We start from the raw sequence: 20,132 nt of genomic DNA, 5'->3' as shown, positions 1-20,132 counted from the left end.
TCAAACGTATGCATACTCGGGTCCCGACTAGAGCGAAATAAACCATCCCCATCGAGTTCCGAGTTCGACTCGGCAGCCCTGACACTTAGTATATCCTTAAATAGAAGACTCAACTGGCACTCTAAATTTTATAAATGAGGTCAGTCTTTTTGGGGAGTTACTGGCACCTTTTTCGTGATGAATTACGAAAGACTTTTGGTTGCAATTACATTAGGTTTAGACCTTTGTCACCTAGATTAACTGGCCCAATACGGATCTTCGTAGCAAGATGTTAAAACCATACTTAGCCACAGCCGATCACAAACGCTGTCTACTTGCAAATATAAGTTTTCTGTCTATACGGTTAAATAAATTGTTTCAATTGGTTAAACTGTTTGGCTTGCTTAATCACATTATATTGTCGAATATGGAAATAAAAAATTGAATGTCTTATTGGGGTTGATGAAGTAATAATAATATTATTGTTATTATTTTTGTTAATATCGGGATCTAAGCCTGCTCCGACATTTCTGGTCGTTTCTAATTTAGCAGAAACTGATAATGCCTTTTTGCGTAACTATATAGTATTCTGCTTTTGTTGAATAAAGTTGTTTTAGATCTCTTTTACAACCTTTGTGGTTTTGTTTGGATCTTATTGGGGTTCTAAGCATAATTGGGTCACGGCATTTAGAACTCGTAATCGCCAATCAAAACTAAATCACTGGTGGGGGGATAACACCTTGATATAGTTTTACAGACTACGACAAAATATACAGAAACTTAATTCGATCTGCAATCTGAAATGCATGATATTAAACAGCAAGCATCGTTCAAACAAGTTGCGATAAAAACCACTTTAATGCTATTAAATTAGAAAAAAACTATGCTAGCTTCAGTGATAATCTTGTCACAGGCGATATGGCATGTAGAAGGTTGCACGATTTTTACTGCTACATTTTGAATAGGAAATAATATAAATCGTACAAGTAAGAAACAATGTAACTTCTTCAAAAACGGGTTGTGTTTTATTGTTTTGGGGTCTGTTAAAAAACATTTAAAATTATTTTGGTAATTATTCATAAAATAGATTGAGCAGACAGGTTGAAATTATTTTGTTGAGCCGCATTTTTCGGCGCCATCGACTGCATTGTGTAACAATATAGTGTTAAAACCAACAATGAAGGTTATGTTGAATACGTTCCCAGTCAAATTACTGGTCGGCATTGATACAGAGTTTATAAATCTATATGCTTAAAGCAACATAATCTGTATTTGCTTGGCCTTCTTTAAGAATAAAAAGCACAAAAAATAAAACTAGCTAAAGCGGAACTAACAGAATGCCTGCATTTTTGTCATTAATAATTTCGAGCATATATAACAGGGTTCCGTAATTCTTTCGAAGAAATTTCAGACAAACATGCTTAACTGACTGCGTTAAACGGAAGAAAAAACATATTAACAAAATAAATTTGCGGAAGTAACTTCTAGTTTAAAACAATATTTTTTTTATCTTTTGTTTACCAAATATTTCTGTATTTTTTATCGACAGCCTGGAATATGTGGGTAAACTACAAAAATCACGGAACCCTAAAAATTACAGATACAAGATGATTTTAGTATATCTGACACTTCATTGCAAAAATTGTGCATGTCTGAAAGAAAAGAAAACAAATAGTATAGTCTTTATGTAGCTTGTTAGTCATGTTTTCATGCAAAATATAAATGGTAAAGCTTGCAAGCGGCAATAAGCGTATCACTCAGGAAATCTGTTTTAAGCTACACAGATGTTGTTTTTGTCTCAAAGCGATTTGTTCTTCAACACTACAGGATTTAAAGTGGGCACAAAGCAGTTATAACGCTGTGTTGGGGAAATTTTCTACCATCTCGTAAGCGGGCGGATCCATCGCCGACTTTGCACCAACGTCACTGTTTATAGTTTTCGTCTCGACATTAGCTGACATGCTCTTGACCGGAAACACTTCATCAAATTCAAGCTGCTCATCACCGTTGCAGGTACCAAATATATTGCGGATGTGCGACCCAGAGCGATTCTTCTCGACTTTTCCGTAGTCGACGTGGTTACGACGTAGTTGTGGCGTAATCAGCATGGTAAATCTCTGAAAGACAATTTAAGATAGTTGGGTGATACAGAAATACCATTTAAAAAAAATGTCGCTTAATCATACAGTATATTTAATTTCAATAATAACAAAGGCCAACAAAAATTTTTTTTTTCAAAGGCATTTATATGTTAGATCGATTTAGGGGTATTTGAGGGGCTCTGAGTCCGAAAATGCCATTACTTTTTCTGAGTTGGCTCTAGTTTTTGAGATCTGGCCTTTTCCTATATACCATGAAAAATGTATGCTAGTAAGCAAGGAGTTAATAAAAGCTGAAGCCATGTGAAGCAGCTATTTAATTTTGCCTTAATGTTGAGATGTCTGGTACAAATGTCTCGCTTGGGAGGTAAAACAGGCCTTAGATTACTCTCTCTCTCCCATAAAGCAGTAACATACGTGAGCCTAAGAATCACCTCCGTAACATTCTTGATTCGGCAACAAACATAACGTTTTACCGGGTCAGAGGAGAAATGTTAATGCAGTTTTTATCCTAAGAAGATTTTTTCTGTATTGTAATAACATCGAAGGACTTCGTTTATCTATGGGTCTGCTTGAATATAAACCAGAAGAATGAAGGTTATTCATTGACAGCTCCAAAAAAGTTTGAAATGTGTGCTACTTCACAACGGAAATAAGTAGTGTTAAGATGCCCCTGAAGAATTTCTTATAGTGAGCACAACTGGAAGATATGCGTAAATTTGAAAATGGTCAACTTTCTCTTAGGACATCAAGGCGGCTACACCAAGTATCCCTGCTTTATTTGTTACTGGGATAGTCGGGTCGCTGTTCAACACGGGATTAAAAAGGAATGGCCTATATATGTGAATAGTTTGTGCATGGAGAACTGTTTTTTTTTCACAAATTGTCGCCTTTCTTGTGTAGGCTTAGGCATACTGGTGGCATAGGAAGATTAGTCTCACAAATAGCAATATGTTAGGAGAGTCTGAAGAATAGATATATGTAGCACTTCTTCATCTAGGTAATCACATTGTGTCTTTATCTTTCGCTCATTCTTGTGCCCCCCCCCCCTATTTAAAGATACGAAAATACCTAAATTTGATCATATCTTAAAAACTAGAGCCAATTGGCAAAAACTAATGGCATTTTCGAGCTCAGCGCCCCTGATATACTCTAAAATCGGTCTTACCTTCCATGCCAAAATTGTTTTGTTAACCAGTGTAATTATTCACGGGATAGTGATATGTTCATTGTTTGGGTAAACAATGTTAATCAAAGTCCGCTGTAAAAAGCGCTAACTCGAAACGATGTCCAATGTCCTTACCGAACTAAACTCCGTTCCAATTGAAACGAAACACATATGGCCGTTTTGATCGTTAAATTTAGAAGAAAATAAACTTTTAGACTTTAATTTATTAAACGGCGATCCCCAGTTTATGTTACGTTGTTGAAAGGATAGTAGTTCATGTAACGACAGCCATCTTTGAAATACATTTATTCCCACCTCCTTCAAACTTCCAGGTGTTACGATCATGCGGAAAATAGCATACACGGGAATGATCACCATGGAACTTGCGGCAAGCACGAAACCGATCGCTGTGCCCCACTCTGGGTATACATATGTTTTGTTGTAAACGAGCGGTTCAAACTTGATCATCGCGTAGAAGAAAGTTGCCTGCGAAGAATCGCGATTAGCTTTCATGCACACTATACAAATAACAAGAAGTTAAGTAAGTCTGCACTCATCTATTATTTGGAAGCATAGGTTCCAAAGAAAACAATCGAGTTTTTGTGCCTACATGAAATGAAACTGGTGATAAATAATTGATTGGTGGGGTGTGGCTCGTTGACAGCTGTCGGCTAAAAATGTAATCTTGTCGTGGTTAAAAATTGGAAGCCAGTCAATAGCGATTTACTAAAACAGGGTTGTCCGAACCCAAGTCGGCTTAATCACTTTTTTGCCAGTGAAACATTTCAAATTATATAGGTGACAACTATATTTTCTATTTTATTTGGGTACCATTTGGGATTGTGGAATGTTTTGAGTTCTAACTATATTCCAAGAAGTCTATACAATATTCTGAGAAAGTTCAATTTAAAACAAATGTAACAAATATTGGTAAGGGAGTTTATTGTATACCTTGGCTCAAAACACAGACCATGTTTTACCACCCTGAATTTAAAAGACAAGGATTTCGAAATTAAACTAAAACGGTGGCAGAATAGATTTAAGAGTAAAAACAAAACTCTAAAATATATATTTTTGCTGCACTTTTATGTCTCGAAACCAATTCTAGCTGCACTTTTTTCTTAGGCAACTTTTTAGAACGAAGGAAAATAATAAAATTTGAATCTTGCAACATACGCTTAAATAAAATTATTTGTATAAAGCGCGAAATTTCTCTAAATTAAGGCTGTGTGTAAAATGGAAAATGCGTTAATGTTGAAATTTCCTAAAGGGAAACCTGTGCGTAAAAGTGTTTACTTTGCTCGGTCTTGCGTGCCAGGTGAGCGCTTAGTGAATTGTTTGCCGGTGTTTACGTTTAGCAACGCTTGCCCACCTACGACGCCATTTTTGCTAAAAGTAAAAAAAGCACATCAGACAGCAATTTTTTCAACTATCCTCATAAGATCACACAAAGAGTTAGAATATGGCGAACTGCTCGATAGGCACATCCACTGTTGCGTTTATACGGGATCGTAAAATCTAGGGTTCTATGCAACTGAACAAATACGATTTTGATCCCCCAGAAATAACACAGCTATAGCAGGGAACCTATTTGTGGCCTTTTTATTCGTCATATATCAGACAATTTTAAAACCTAATGCTTTCATAGACTGTGGCTTTGTTACAATGATCATAGTACCAACCGTAGTAATAAGGGGGGTTCCGATAATCCATATGTACTTTATTATTGGGATGGGTCTGTAACCTATCATTCTGGTGATATTATTCCACATACGCTCAGCACCTATAAAAGCAAATATTTATTTATTACAATGTACTATAAACACTATAACGGTTGTGTACAGCAGCATACAATATTACTAGATATAGGCATTATCCCTAATAAAGAAACTACATGTGTCAATAGTTAACAGAGGCGAGTGTAACTTTGTAAGTTAAGATAGTTTGAAATATTCCTAAATTTTCGACGTTCAAACTATGTTTCAATCTTTAAATTCCACATTCGTTTACAGCAACAAACTTACCGTAAACCCATGCGATGGTAAAAGTTTCAAAGAAAGCTACCCACAAGAGACAAACACCGCTTGCTGCGTAGTAATCGAACAACTGAAATACGTACATGCCACCCTGTAGGAAAAACAACAGTTTTTTAAGGTTTTCAAAAAAAAAAAAAAAATTAGTTTTATATTCTTACATAGTAAATGTAATTTTACCGCATTCTAGGGATGGTTAAAATTAACTAAATCAAAACTAAAAGCGAGCCAAAGGCAATATTTTCTTAGATCCTTTTTTATCAACAGCCCATAGGACCCAAGGTGCTTCTAAATAAAACAAAATAAGGGATTTACAGAATTTGAAAATTAGGTTTTTTAATATGCGTTGTTTTAAATCGACGTGAATTGAATTCAGAATAGAAATTTTATACTGACGAAATTGTCAAATTTTTAAAACAAACATGTTGAGTAGCTATATATAATCATAAGAGACATTTATGGGTTGATAAGGGGAATAAACACATCAAGAATGGCGTAAATCGTGAATTATACGCTGTTAAAATCATTAACCAGATTTATTGTAACAAGGCAATAGTTAATATTTTTGGCGCAGTTAATGCTTGGTATATTTTGTAGACTTAAGTTGGTGCATTAAAGCGTCGCCACACTTGTGGCGGCATTCAGTCTATAGGCGTATCAAACAAGTTGTCGTAGCAACCACAAGATGTAGGACAACTGTGTTCGCATTACGTAAGCTAGTCTTTCTATGATACATCAAAATTGTTTTTTTACTTGTTAATGTAAAGTAGAAAAGTGCTACTTTCCCCCTGTGATTCGTTTGTGTTAAATTATGTGTTTTACATTTCAAATTAGAATATAGATGCCTTGCAACCTAACCAAAGCCGTTGAGTGGTTTTGGCTTTAACATGGATATAAATACCATGGTCATGTGGTGCGGCGAGTCATCCAGGAAGTGCCTACAAGCTCTACGGTCTACATTTAGCCAATACCTATTTGGTCAAGTCAATATTTAAAGACTGCCTTCGGGTTAAACCTTTCCAATCTTTTCCAACAGATTTGACCGCTCAATAGTATTTGAACGTGCAAAAAACATTGATGAAATGTTTGTCGGAAAGAATAATATCGCAAATACTTCATGCGTTTTACTTGTTTTAGAATAGAATTCAACAAATTGAAAAATTGAAAAAGTTTTACAGAAATATAAATTAGAAAAATTAGTTATAAGTAAGACGATAAAACTAGCAGACACTCGAGCGAAAAAAATTATCGGAAAAATTAGTTGCATATCGGATTAAACTTAAACAGTAGTCTATATTTGAAAAAAACTTACGTTAGTGACCATAGTTAGCCCGATGAGATATGACACTCCACACGTAATGGCAATAAAAATTTCCCTGTTGTATCCCTTTCGTAGCTGGCGAGGAAAAAGGTCGACGAACGAAGTTATGAAACCTTCAGTTTCGACGAACTGAAAAATAAGTTGTGGTAAGAATCTATTAGATATCTTTCAGTTATAAGATAAGTCAAAGCCCATTTGATACTTTTCCATTAATTTTTTGACCCAGTGCTACCAAATATAAACCATACTTTATTCGTACTTATGTTTCCAAACATGTTCATTCTTTAATAGCCTAAACAAGTTTCGCGATATTCAAAAAGTAAATGTTGGTATCAAGCTGGAATCACACCACATTGTTTTGCATAAGGCTACAGTTAGCTGGTACTGCCAATGTATTGTAGCAACGGGAAGTAGTCATTTGACGATGTCGACGTTTGGACGCTTATTACTCCGGTTTGAGCGTTCGGCCACTTTACGAACTACAAATCCATTTCACTATAATACTACATTGCTGGTTTGTGTATCAGAGTAAAATGACAACTTTAAAGCGTTCCTCTTGTGCCATGCTCAATTGCGCAGCTGAACATTATCTTTTTACCAAATTTCCAGAGGTAATTTTTTCCTAAACATTTTCTAAATTTTTAAACGCAAGTTAATAAACAACAATTAATATGCTGTCTGGTTATACAACACACATATTATAAATAAGGCGGTTTAATTTTACCTTATTGAAAAAATGTTGGTGTAAATTTAAGTTAAGTCAAAAAATATTTTACATTTGTGAAAAGTCTTTAAAACTGACACGCAACCTTATTAAATACTTCAAGTAAGTTACAAAAATGATTTTTGGTAAAATCACAAGTACTTCTTACAGATGCATAGAGAAAATTGCGGCCCAATTTTAAACCAGTTCAGGAGTTAACGTTGCAGCAGCATTTAAATTATTTATATGGTTGAAATTAATCAAAAATGAATTTTCCTTGCAACTGCAACAAACTCCTATCGTAGGAATAAACATTTGAAGGATAAGACTAACAAAATACAATACAAAGTGAAAAAAGCTGTCGAGTGCAGACCATTTTTATTTAATAAGTTAACATATAATAACCCATATTCTGGTGCAGATCTGTTTTATCACACTAGCACACAGGCGTGTTAAATTGGCATTTTATTGCATTTATTTGTGGCTAAAACATCGGTAAATCTCTACCAGGAACTGCAACGTCGTGGGCGTGTGAAAAAACAAAATTGCTAAGCTGTTACATCAAAACAATAAACAGTATGTAAAATCTCGCAACTCATACGGCCTGCGGAAGGGATGGCTTTGCAAATGGCGACAGGATAAGTTTGACGTTTTAAGGCGGATATTAGTCATCTTGCCGGACACTGTTAGCACGAAGTACGCATATGTTATCCGTGTGAAGAACGCCTCATCTTGAAAAATTAGGACAGGCTATTTCGCAGATTTAGAGCTAAAAGTTTACTAATCATATTGGGAGTTCTAACTTATTGCACAGACACGTTGGTCATTTTGGGTTACTGTGTGTCCTTAACCCTTCGCAATTGCTGCATTGTATTAATGAAGTAGTCAACAAGGCAAATTGTAAAACGTATTCTGTATATCAAAAAGCTTTATGGGCAAACGGAGTTGGGATTTATCTATTAAATGGCAACTGTCACTACTACCTTAGTATACAGGAAAACATATAAAGAGCTTGTGTACTTAAGTCAAGGGTGCCACTAAAATCGGTGGGAGATCAAAAAAATATATGTTATCCTGTTAAAAGGCATCTTTCTTTGAAATTAAAAACAATGGGATATCGAGTAATATTTAGAAAACCTTGACACACACTAATGAAAACCTAAAGGCAAAGATTTCCATACAATTTATGGTGATCAGCAGCGTTGTTTTCCGGGTTTATACTAACTTTCCTGAACTGCAAAATATATAGTCCGACCTTACCTGACTGTCTAATCCGAGAAGAAGAAGCATAATGAAGAAGAGGATTGCCCAAACAGTAGAACCAGGCATAAGGGTAATAGCTTTGGGATACGCAATGAACGCAAGACCAGGACCTGCAATTAAAAAAACAACGTTATTGCAACCAAAAGAAAAAAAGAACAAAAATATTTTTTTTTCAGTTTTTTAAATGAGATAATTTCTGTTTTATTTAATGTAAATAAGAAAAGCACATAACAACTACTTGCCTGATTCGGCGACCTCAGAAACATCTACCCCTTGTTCTTCTGCCATAAAACCCAATACACTAAAGATGGCGAAACCACTGATAAAACTCGTTCCAGAATTCACCAGACTAAGAATAACACAGTCCTGTACAATAAAGTGAAGTAAACTTTTAAGAAAGAAATGATACATTTGTGAAATATTAATTAGAACCTAAGAGTTGATGGGAGTCGTGGTCCATTCACTAAAATACCTAAGCATTTCGTTTTAAGGGTGTTTACAAAGGGCGGAGCCGGTAAAATACAGTTTAGTTCGAAATAAATCGTTCACATTCGAAAACGAACATATAATGAATTTAATTTTATTACAATTCGAGCTATTATTGTGCCACGAACCTTGTAGCAGTTGTTGGTGAATTTGTTGTAGCTGCCAAGTGACACAAGAGCGCCAAGGCAGATGGCAAAAGAGAAAAATATTTGAGTTCCAGCATCGATCCAAACCTGACACGAACAAAAAATCAATATTAAGGTTGTGCCGGTCAAACGATTAAAAAAATTAATTTCAATCAATCGCTATTACAATTGAAACATCGATCGTGTTCAGGAAGCTAAACTGATTTTACATCTATCCAATTGCGCACAATGTTTACTACATTAAAATGAAAAAAAAAATGATGTTACAGCTCGTATTGGTATGACCCTCCTACATGGCTGCTTATCGCAAAAAATATCAGCAAAACCTAAGCGGCGGAATTTTCACAGCACAATCCGCAGCTTTTACGGCTTTGTACCAGTAATTTTCCACTCTGTAAACGCGTGTCATGCGTTAATGGCGAATAGCCTCGTCGGTTCCGCTTCAAGATAGCGGCAAAACGTACCTAACGTTAGTTGATTAATGAGTGCTACACGCTTGTCGTAAAAAAGTCGTAAAAAAGTCGTAAACAAACTAAAGCATTTTCCTTTTTCTAATTTATTTAGGTTTCAACCAATATTAACAAAGAGTTTTCACAATGTCATTTGGACGAATTAATAAACGTAGCGAACAACAGCAAATCAAAATTTTATTTTTGTTGCCCATTGTATTCTGCTTGTCTTAATATATTATCCAGTCCTGTCAATCAACGAATTGCAAAATAAGTTGAAACGAAAACTTCGTTATACTTAAGTTAATTTTTAAAACTTGCAGCAAATTTTAGAGTGGAGCACAGTAGATTGAATGGCATTACTTGCCACAAAGCGCAAGTTGGCGTAACAACGCTTGAGGCTATGGCAGCATGTGCATGCTTTTTTACAGTGCACCACGTTCTTGGGAAAAAAATTCGAGTGCGCACCGTTACTTTGGTAAAAATATTTTTTTACCAGTGGACGACAATATTTAATTAAAATATCACGCAAATAACATTTTACAGAAGAGATGCAACAAAACACCACGTTTGAGTAGGAAAAGAGTATATATTAGAAAAAATAAAAATAAAATTGTGTATTTGGCATTTTTTTTGCAGAACACTACTAAACCCTCTTCTCCGGGATGTATTTCACCACCTAAAGCAAATTGCATACAGAGAGCGCTACAAGTCACGTTTCTCATATCACGTTTCTCATTTGAGTTTTCGTTGTTGAATTTCAATTTAAAAAGTAATCAAACCTGACGAAAGATTTATTACTAGCAATAATGCCAGAGAGAAAAAACATACATTCGATTGAACACGGTAAATATGAGTGAGCTGGCAGGTGGAAGCATATGTTTGAGCCAGTGTTTTTCAACCTTGATCCTGTATAACTTATCCAACTTATGAATTACCGTATACCCAACAAACAGAAATAAACAAAGGCATGAAAAAATAAAGATGCCGTCACAATTTATGTCATAACGTGACGCCTAAAAGCAAGTAATCTTGAGCACTTTCTATTTTCAGTCAAACTCGTGCGCGCTAAACAACTTCAGTATAGCGAAAGGAGAAAATAGCTAAGGAGAGATATCGTGGAAAATATTTGCGTTTATTAGTCTAAAATTTTCAAACGTTTTACTTAGAATAGACGTATTTATAGGTCGAATGACAAACACAAGTTGTGAGTCATTTAGCCGATAGCTATAAAGTTCCACAAATACTATCGAAAAAAACACCACATAACGCTTCTTAAACTTTCAATTTATACAGCTATTAACCACGAAATAACATCTATATTCTCACGAAAGCGAAAACACATATAGTACGTACAGTCATGGTGCGTACAGTCTCTTAGTAGAAAAGGTTTCCCTTAACTTTAGTTACATATAAATATACATATAAGATTTGCGAGATGCGCGGCATATTTTTTTTTCATTTACATAGTTAAAACAGGCAAACATATAGTTGCAAAAGGACCTCACGGTCATCGGGTCGAGCTGTCCATGTATAGTTAACGCTTAAAAGCTGAATTTCAATTAAGCCAATTTATACAAACCGCAATAGCATAAAAAAGTGACGTACCTGAGGATCGGCCAATTTCGACATGTCCGGAGTCAAGTAAAAGCGTATACCGGTTGCAGCCCCAGGAAGAGTCACTCCGCGGATTAGGAGAATAATAAGCATGAGGAAAGGAAAAGTTGCTGTGAAGTACACGACCTAAGGAAAGCAACGTACTAGTGTTTTTCTAACAATACTACATTATTAATCAACAAAAACTATACACAATTGTAAATCGACTTACAGTTTCTATACCATAAATAGAGTTTAATTTAGCACACAGTAAGAAATATTATTAAAGCGCACGAGGGCATAACGACCTGAGAACACACACGCGTTTTTATAAATCTAACAGAATAGATTACTTTGTACAACTGTGAGGCAAAAATTTCGTAGACACCCATACAATACGACAACCAACGTTTAAAGCATAACTCTCAAAAAAGCGCAATATGTTTTTATCCAAAATATGTTTGCAAAATCCCATTTTTGTGAAGCTAATAAAACATTAAATGTGGTAGTCAATTTAAGTTTTATACTATTGACCTATAAAATGTGTTCTATAAAATAGGGGTCTGTAAACTATTTTCAAAAGAGTCCGTTAATAAAAAAAGGTTAGGTACCGCTGCCCTAATAAAACATCCATAAAAACAAAAAATAAACAAGAGCCTATTGATTCTACCGCTTAGCACAGCATGGGAACTACAGCAATTCGACACCTATTCATCACCAGCCTGACAGAACAGAATGAATAGGGCGCGTAAACACATATCCTATTTCACACTATACAATGTTATGCCAAGCAAAAAAGCCTACATCCTATTCAATTTATGGGGTGCATTTAGTAGGAAAAGAAATTTACTATCTTTAATTTTAATGCCATACCGAAAAAAACTTAATTGTGCGACTGTGGCTTACTTTTCCAGTAGATTTGACGCCTTTCCAAATGCAAAAGTAGCAGATAACCCACGCAAGCAAAAGACATAGAGCGAGCTCCCAACGAACAGTACCAACGTCATCCAGACCGGTTGAAATGCCTAAGACACGTCGTCTGATGAATCCAAGTTGAAAACATTGCACATGAAATAAAAAAGGTAAATTAGTCCATAGTTTGGTATAATATGTTATCGGTAAGCAGTTCAGACTGCTAAACCAAACAATTTTCTTTTATAGTAATTAATTAGTTTTTCGTCGACGATACGTAGCAATCACAGAAAGCCAATGCCCGGGGATATTTTTCAAATCTTTTGTTTCAACGAATTCACCACGACGATATTTGTCGACGAAAAGGTTATCAGAACGGGAAATCCCCAGATACAGCAATTTTACAGAGGACGTAATAGAATGATGATTTCTTTAGAGAAATATTCGTCGTCATATATAGATGGGTGAACCAGAACGTCGAACTGTTCCCGCGCCGTAGGGTAGATATAGTCCGTAGTTTTGTGGGATTTTTTTTAAATATTCGTTTAAACCAGAGTTTATTTATTATTTCTAAAACTAAAATGAATCATTTAGGTAAACTTTCCCAATTATAATTAACAGTGTTGTTATGCAGAGACATGCAACATGCCCTAATTTCGTGTTTAATGCGCGGCGACCCATTTCGCTTCATGCCGATTGCGAATTAATGTTCTTATTCGAATTAAAGATGACTACCAGCTACTAAACCCTATATTTTATGGATTATTATTATAAAGCGGATTGGAGTATAATCTTTTGTCTTGAAAAATATGCCACCCAGTCGACAAAAGCGTAGTTGAGTTGTTCCCATCATCCCGATTTAGTATAGATAATTAAAATTACAGAGACATTTTTTTGAATCGTGCAATTGAGAGGTTATTCTCGGAAGTGGTTAATGTTGTAAACGTAAAAAAAATAAATTTACGTTGAGATGTTTTAACATACCATAGAAAATCCAGCCAAGCTTTTGTCAACTCGATCATTAACCAACTATCAGCGGTTCAGCGCCATTACGTTTAAATCGCCGAACTTTTTTAACTGGAGAAAAAATCCCAATGCACGATATATGTTAGTATATCAGCAGTCCGACCCTAAAGCGAATTACAACTAATCTCAAAACATCAGAGAAAGACGAGTTATGGCGGAAAAAGATACTGACTCCCAGTATTCGGTCTCTGGCGATGTCTTGTTCCCGGTGCAAAGAGACGCGTTGTACGAGCTGGCGGTGGTTGTGGCGAATGTGCTCGCGAACGCGGTCGTCGAGTTGCTAGAGTTAAGTGCGGCTGCGGACTGTGAAAAAGTGTCTACACAACACGGCGTGTTCCAATAATGGCCGCACTTTGCCCACGGCAGCTCAGAAGTAAAGCTTTGGAAAAGGTAGAAGATCGCCCAGGCCAGTATAACAATGTAGTAAATGTTGAGCAGCGCCACGATCACCATGGACGCGTAGCCGATACCTGGAAAGAGCCGCGTACTGTAACTAAAAAGAAGTGTTCCGCGGACGCGCCACGAACGGCGCTAACCGGGTAAAACGAAAGAAAAGCGGCCTTGCGTTGGGGTGAAATCATTCAGCTTTTCCAAAGATGGCCAAAAAGACAAAATGTAGATCGAATCAAGCGCTACGGAAATTTAAAGCAAAACTTATTATTGAACTTGATTTTTTTCTTGATTAAATTTATTCATAAATAATTTGTTTTTTTAATTTAGATCTGTGAAGAAAGTTTTGCCAAAGTCGGTATCTAAATTTCAACAACAAGAAACTATGTCACTCACCATAAAGACCTGAAAAAAATTCTAGTGAAAACAGAAATGTTATATTTCAGGCTTGTAAAATCCACTTTGCTCGCCACAACAGTGCTCTGGTGCCAAAGGGAAATAAAACTAGTAACTCACCGGTTCCTAGAGGAACTAGTTTCCAACTTGTAACGCCACCCTCACTCATGTACTGACCAAGAGACACCTCGAGGAAAAATATGGGAATTCCGCCCAATACCAGAAAAATAGCATAAGGGATCAAAAAGGCACCTAAAATACAATCATTAAAAGAAAAACCCTACATAGGAAGAGGAGGGTTTTACGTATAAAATGGTTGTTGCTTTTAAGTATCAGGTAAAAAGAAAATAGCATATATATACCAAAAATAATAGTGAAATCTATTACTGTACTAAACTTACCTCCGCCATTTTTATAACATAAATATGGAAATCTCCAAATGTTGCCTAAACCAACAAATCCTCCAGCAACCGACAAAATGAAATCCATTTTTCTTGACCATTTTTCCCGCTGGATTGGGGGTAGTGAGTCAGTGTCAGCATCTGAAGGAACACCATCTTTCACTTCATTGTTGCCTGGGTTGGCATTCGGCGCTTTGCTGATGTCAGATTCGTTGAATTCATTCTGTGAAACAGGCGAGATTCACAAACTTTAAGCAGGATAAATTTAAAAGTAAATTAAAACACGGGTCAATAAAGTTGCAATGGTGCTGAATTAATCAATAGTCTAAAGTTGCACGCATATAAATCAACTGACCTCTCCAGGAAGCGGCATGGCAGTTTCCATCACGCTTTTGTTTAATCTCAAGTTTAACTTAAAAAAAGTCTCAAAACAGTTTCAGTAAAAAATAAACAGATGATATCTTTAAGCAAGCAACAGAAGTCTTAGCTCACACAAAGTCTGCCTAAGCAAAGCGGAGACCGTCAAACCAAAGAAAGCAAATCGCACCGTTCAAGTGGGTCAAATACTATTAAATAAGGGCGACTGAACAGCTTGAAGTGTGCGAACTCTTTCCCCTCTAACGCTGCCGAAATACACTTTGGTCTATTCGTGTTAGAAGTACGTTAGAACATGGCCAATGTGTGTAAAACAGTTCCAGAGTATATTGTAACGGCTTATAAATGTCTCCATAGCCCCCAGCTACCTAGTTCGAGGCACCTTGTCAGTTTGATTTAAAAAAAATTGCCCACAAGTTTTAAATCGGCTAAAAAGTGCACGAAAAAATCCTTGAAAATAAAAATCCCGCAAAACCGGACTGGCGCGTCAACACTTTGTTTGCGTCACGATCTAGTAATTCCCGAGAGGCGCCGAAAGGCGATGACTGTCTTCTCTCGTATTGTACCTTTTAAAGCTTTACAAAAGTACGACAACATGTTTTGAAGAATCCTGAGCCGAAATTATGTTTACACGCTTTTGTTCGTCAGCATTAAGCTTAAAGTTTGTATCCTTACCCTTACCGTTTACGGGCTCATTTAATCGTTTGATAGCGGTTTCGTTAAATTGTTCACTCTTTTTACATTTGTTGACTTTTATAAAGTTTCGTGGGTTTTTAAGTCATTAAAACAATAGAAAAAAAATGAAAAGTTACAATCACACTCAGTGGCTAAAAGTGACTAAGCGTTATGTAATTTTCCAAAGTAACATGCAAGGGAATATAAGCAACAAGCTTCAAGCGACATAAAGATGAATTACCATAAAACAATTATTGCAATTTGCAATTGGATAAATGCGACTCGACACTAAGTTTCAAGAACGTTGGTTTATATTGACGTGTTCACAGTTTGTGCATTTTCTTATAGTTTAGCTTATGTAAGCGTCTTTTCCAAGCGCTAAGCATCGCCACAAAGTTTTGGTTTTGCGATGGGGCTTCGCACACGGACCAATATACCGGACGTGGACACGATGCATCACTGGCGCACTAGCAAAAACGAAGCAGACCGGAAGACGCCTTCCTGGCTTTTAGGGCAGCCATTCATCTTGTTGTTTAGGCATGTTGTTACTACAACCGTATTGTACTGCAGTATAAACACAACTAGCAACAACGCGTTACAAAATTGGATTTTGCGTTATAAGTTTAACAATTGCTTTTTCTAACATTCACAAAAAATTGAAGGTTGGGGCGGGGCAAAAACACTATAGTCATTTTATATTATAAAGAGCTGGATATTTTCATATTGTTGGACGTTTCAACACACCAGGATAGCATCTAGGTCGCCCAAAAAGTTCCATCAAGACAGACTGTTGTACTGATAAGTTTAAACCAGTGTTTTTAGCCTGCAGTACAAAAAAATTTAAAAAAATGGGGATACAATTACTAAAAAAACAATAATATTCTCACTTGATATTCACTCTTAATACAAGGCAAGGTAATAGGTAAATACTATAGTGTTATCAGTTGCCTAATGCATAGTTTGTATTGAAGTCTCGCATTTTTGCCTGCTTTCCTGTTATTATCCAAATATTGGGTATTTTGTTATTTTACAAAAAAGTTTGGCTATACACTTAAGAATCTTTCGATCGAGGCACACCGTTTGAGAATCCCTAGTTTCAACACTGCAACACTACCTAACAAGCCTAATGGTTAGCGCTCGTGTAGGACTTTAAACAAAAAAATTAGATGTCGCCAAACAACCGCCAAAACTATAAATACCAGACGTTTCGATTTAAAAAGCAAAATATTTGACAATAGTTTTAATACGTCTAATTTATTACACAAAAGATCTACACTCGCTGGTGCAAAAAGTTCTGACAATGTGGCTTCTTGCTGGTAAACAAAATTGCTTTTAAAACTTTAGCAACGTACCGGTGAAAGGAGGTTTCTTTGAAGGGCCCAAGCAGACTCTGCTGGCTCCGAGTTGTCGCCATGGAAATAGTCAGTCGCAATGTTGAAATCTTTTGAATCCATTGTGTTTAACGGGCAATCAATCTTTTAGGAGAATTCCGTGAAAGATCCACAAGTGTCGTGACAAAACAAAGTATGTTTGTCTTTGGTGAATTAAATAAACCTAAAATCGTAAAATAGGTGATTTGTCAGAAAAGGTGCACCTTTTAGATGATGTCCTACAGTAGGACCACAAACGTCTCGGCTCTCGCTGTTTAAACACGAACATAAAATTGCTTTTACAATAGGAGGAAAAATAATAAAATTCGCTAAATCACCATTTTGCTGACTGATTGCTGCAATATCGGATAAAATTATTTTTTATTTTATGCGCTAGTTCCTGATATATTATTTTTTGTCTTCCGAATAAAAGCTACAAACTGCCGATCAAACGATTTATGGCATAAAAAGCAAGATTAAAAAATTGGAACAGGCAGAAATAGACACACATTGAGTGCCACGAATCAACATGTTTTATTTTTTGGTGTTGTTTTTTAATTAAAAAAACTTTTATATATTTTACACACCACGTATAGATTGCGAGAAATCCATGAATTATAGCAGTTTTTAATGCCACCGTAGGTTGACAACGCAACTTATTGGGGTTGGGTTCAACTGATTTAAGATAAGGCTATACTGTATAGCATATACACGTAAAACGCCGCACTCGCGGTTTGCTTATTTACCAAATAGAGGTAGCCAAAACTTTCCTAAAAAATATTTCGGACAATGATGTGATATTTTTTTCCAAAAAAGGCAAATTCAAGAAAAAATTGTATAAGAAAAAATTGTAAGAACAAATCGTGCCGTGTAGTTGTGTAGCGCAAAAACCCATTACCTTGCGTTACTCATTAAAAATAATTGTGCAAACAATTGTTCAAATGAGTGGGGAATTGCACACGTCAGCAAATATCAGTACCCATTGACTAGTAAAAAAGTCAACAGGCTTTAAAGTCAACAGAAACGATACGCATTCCGTTGGTTGGTTGAGAGTAGGGTTATTAAAAGCCAGCGGTTGAAAAACGCGTTTCGTCAGACTATCGATAAATACACGTTTAAACAAAAAATACCAGTTTAGGCAGTGTTGTGTATTACAACATAAGTTGCTGCAATCGTGCCAAAACAATATTTCACTTTAGGCAATTGATTAAAACGAAAAATATCTGATTGGAGTATGGTGTTGTTGAGAGTGGCTTTTAATCTCAAAGTTGCTTTTATTATAGATAGACTAAATGATAGCATTAACATGAAATAATATAAATTATCATTGATTATAGCAGCGTGTTTTTGGCTGATTTTCAGTTTCAGGGATACTAAAATGAATGAAAGTTACAAGTTAAACGATCGCTGCTGAAACATGTTTGCCTTGCAATTAGAAATATTTTTGCAGCAGCCGTGTTTCGTGTTGAACAATAGCAAAATAAGCTCGACCTGTAAAGAATGGACATGTAAACGACAAACGTCAAATATTACTGGACGGACGGCGAGAAGGAGTTCCAGGTACACAGATTTTCCAATTTTTACAAAACACTATTCAGTTTTACTTTTACATGACAAAATTTAAAAAAAATATTGAAATAGGCTTGTTGTGTTTCTTAATGTTCGCCGGAAAAATAAATCAACTTTTACAAATTGGTTATTCTTTAAATTTAGATTCTTGCAAAAATTATATTACTTCGAGTTATCCATTGCCATTTATTCCTGCAATTTGTTTGTACATTCAAGTGTATTTTAACACCAAAAAAGTAATGTACTTTTACAAAATCTGAATCTGCTGTTCGTTTGTTGACCTGGAGTACCTCGGCGTAATTTTTACCTTCATGCGTGATGCCACCCTTTAAAGACCAACTTTTAATTGCTTCGTGATTTTTCGAGATATTTAAACTACCCCTGATTTATGCAAAAGCAAAATAATGATAGGTTCACTTCGTAACAAACATGACGTTAAATTGCTTAAATCAAAATCGCTCCTCTTCAGATGAAAAATGTTTCTTGCAGAACTGTTTCAAGTTGACTTCGAGACATAAATTGAAATATTAGCGTTTATAGTGACTGTAGTCGTTTCTTTTTTGCTGTTCATTACCAAATCAACGTATAAGTTTTGTGATGGTTGCGCTTAACTCAAATATACAACCAAAATACGAAACGCAAAAAACGCCGCGCGGTCCTTTAAAAAAGTGCAATAGCGATCAAAAAATTCAATTAGTTTGCCTTTAAACACAAAAACTGATTAACACACACTGATACCTATAAATCAACATTATCTCAAATACTTTAGCACGAAGACTAAATGACATTATAAAACTAAAAGCTCAATACTATATACAACGGAGAAGTCCTAAATTCGTCGGCATAAGCAAAAAACCGACCAGAATAATTCCTAAATCGCCTAAAAATTGTTTATAAACTGTTTGAGGGTATTTGACGATTGGGCGACCGGACTGCATCAACGTTTGAGCGACGTGATTTAAACGCCGGTGTTTGGGAGCAGCTGTTTAGGAACCCAATTCTTTGGGGTGCCTGAACAGCGGCTTAGTTGGGGGTCGATAATGGGTGAGTTTAAAAGTTAACCAGGGAGTTATAAGTGTAGTTACTGATGAATTTGATGTTGGGTACGTACGGTAAGGTCACAGTTTGTCATAACTTTGCAAAAACTACCTTGAAAACCCACGTTATATATAAAAATGCCTTTTTTTAATTGAACAGCTATTTTTGTGCTTTCTACTACTATTTCTAATAAAGCTAACAAAGGCCAATTTGTTTACCCTCATATAAATAGGTTACAGATTTGTTTGTTTTAAATTTAAATCAGTGTCAATTATTTACTTCAAGCCTATTTAGTATGCTTAGGTTTTAGGTTATATTGAAGTTAAAAATAAATTTAACAGTATCTGGGCTTGGTGTATTTCTGACTTCCAAAAAAAATAACCTCTTTCTTCAGACCCCCAAACTTTTTTTATAAAGGGCTAGATAACTGTAGGATTGAGACCATCATGGGCAAGATAACATTTATGGAGATAAAACTGATTTACTGAAAACATTGTCCTTAATACAGAAACTGGTTTTAAAAACAGAAAATTTAGGCAACACAATTTATGATGTATTTTAGTTACTTCATATCTTTGTCTAAAGAGCATCAACTAAATGATTTATGGATAATATCAGACAACTACAAAATAGTAAAATACTTGACCTTGTTATGAAACACACAGTCAGTTTAGGTAAACTTAAACTGTACAGTTAACAAAATTTTGTAGCTTGGAGCAAATAAAAAAATAAAAAAA

At 35.6% G+C, this 20,132-nt stretch overlaps 1 protein-coding gene across 2 annotated transcripts; it reads right to left on the bottom strand.

Moving 5' to 3' along the window:
- Positions 1–763: 763 nt before the first annotated feature.
- On the bottom strand, positions 764–19,229 carry LOC146160302 (sodium- and chloride-dependent taurine transporter-like). Of its 2 annotated transcripts, none has more exons than XM_083383373.1 (14): positions 16,771–19,229; positions 14,369–14,591; positions 14,088–14,219; positions 13,354–13,651; positions 12,150–12,282; positions 11,256–11,390; positions 9,181–9,285; positions 8,809–8,932; positions 8,564–8,676; positions 6,592–6,729; positions 5,271–5,373; positions 4,929–5,029; positions 3,562–3,732; positions 764–2,096 (listed from the first exon to the last, which is right to left on the bottom strand). In XM_083383373.1, the coding sequence occupies exons 1-14, from the start codon at positions 16,870–16,872 to the stop codon at positions 1,830–1,832; spliced, it is 2,145 nt and encodes a 714-aa protein (XP_083239499.1). In that variant the 5' UTR covers positions 16,873–19,229; the 3' UTR covers positions 764–1,829. The 2 variants fall into 2 exon arrangements, with proteins under 2 accessions (XP_083239499.1, XP_083239500.1); XM_083383374.1 differs by lacking the exon at positions 16,771–19,229 and adding an exon at positions 14,724–15,137.
- Between the last annotated feature and the right edge of the window lie 903 nt (positions 19,230–20,132).

Source organism: Ascidiella aspersa, chromosome 3 (assembly GCF_963924565.1).
Source record: "Ascidiella aspersa chromosome 3, kaAscAspe10.2, whole genome shotgun sequence".
Lineage (NCBI taxonomy): Eukaryota > Metazoa > Chordata > Ascidiacea > Phlebobranchia > Ascidiidae > Ascidiella > Ascidiella aspersa.
This window is presented reverse-complemented; position numbering and strand designations above follow the sequence as displayed.

Bases quoted from the DNA above. Each gene is read 5' to 3' on its own strand.
- LOC146160302 (XM_083383373.1), bottom strand. From the start codon at position 16,872: ATGGATTCAAAAGATTTCAACATTGCGACTGACTATTTCCATGGCGAC. The intron at 13,652-14,087 runs GTGAGTTACTAG...GGCTCTTTCCAG, and splicing joins ACTAGTTCCTCTAGGAACCG to GTATCGGCTACGCGTCCATG. The intron at 6,730-8,563 runs GTAAGGTCGGAC...CTTATTTTTCAG, and splicing joins TTCTCGGATTAGACAGTCAG to TTCGTCGAAACTGAAGGTTT.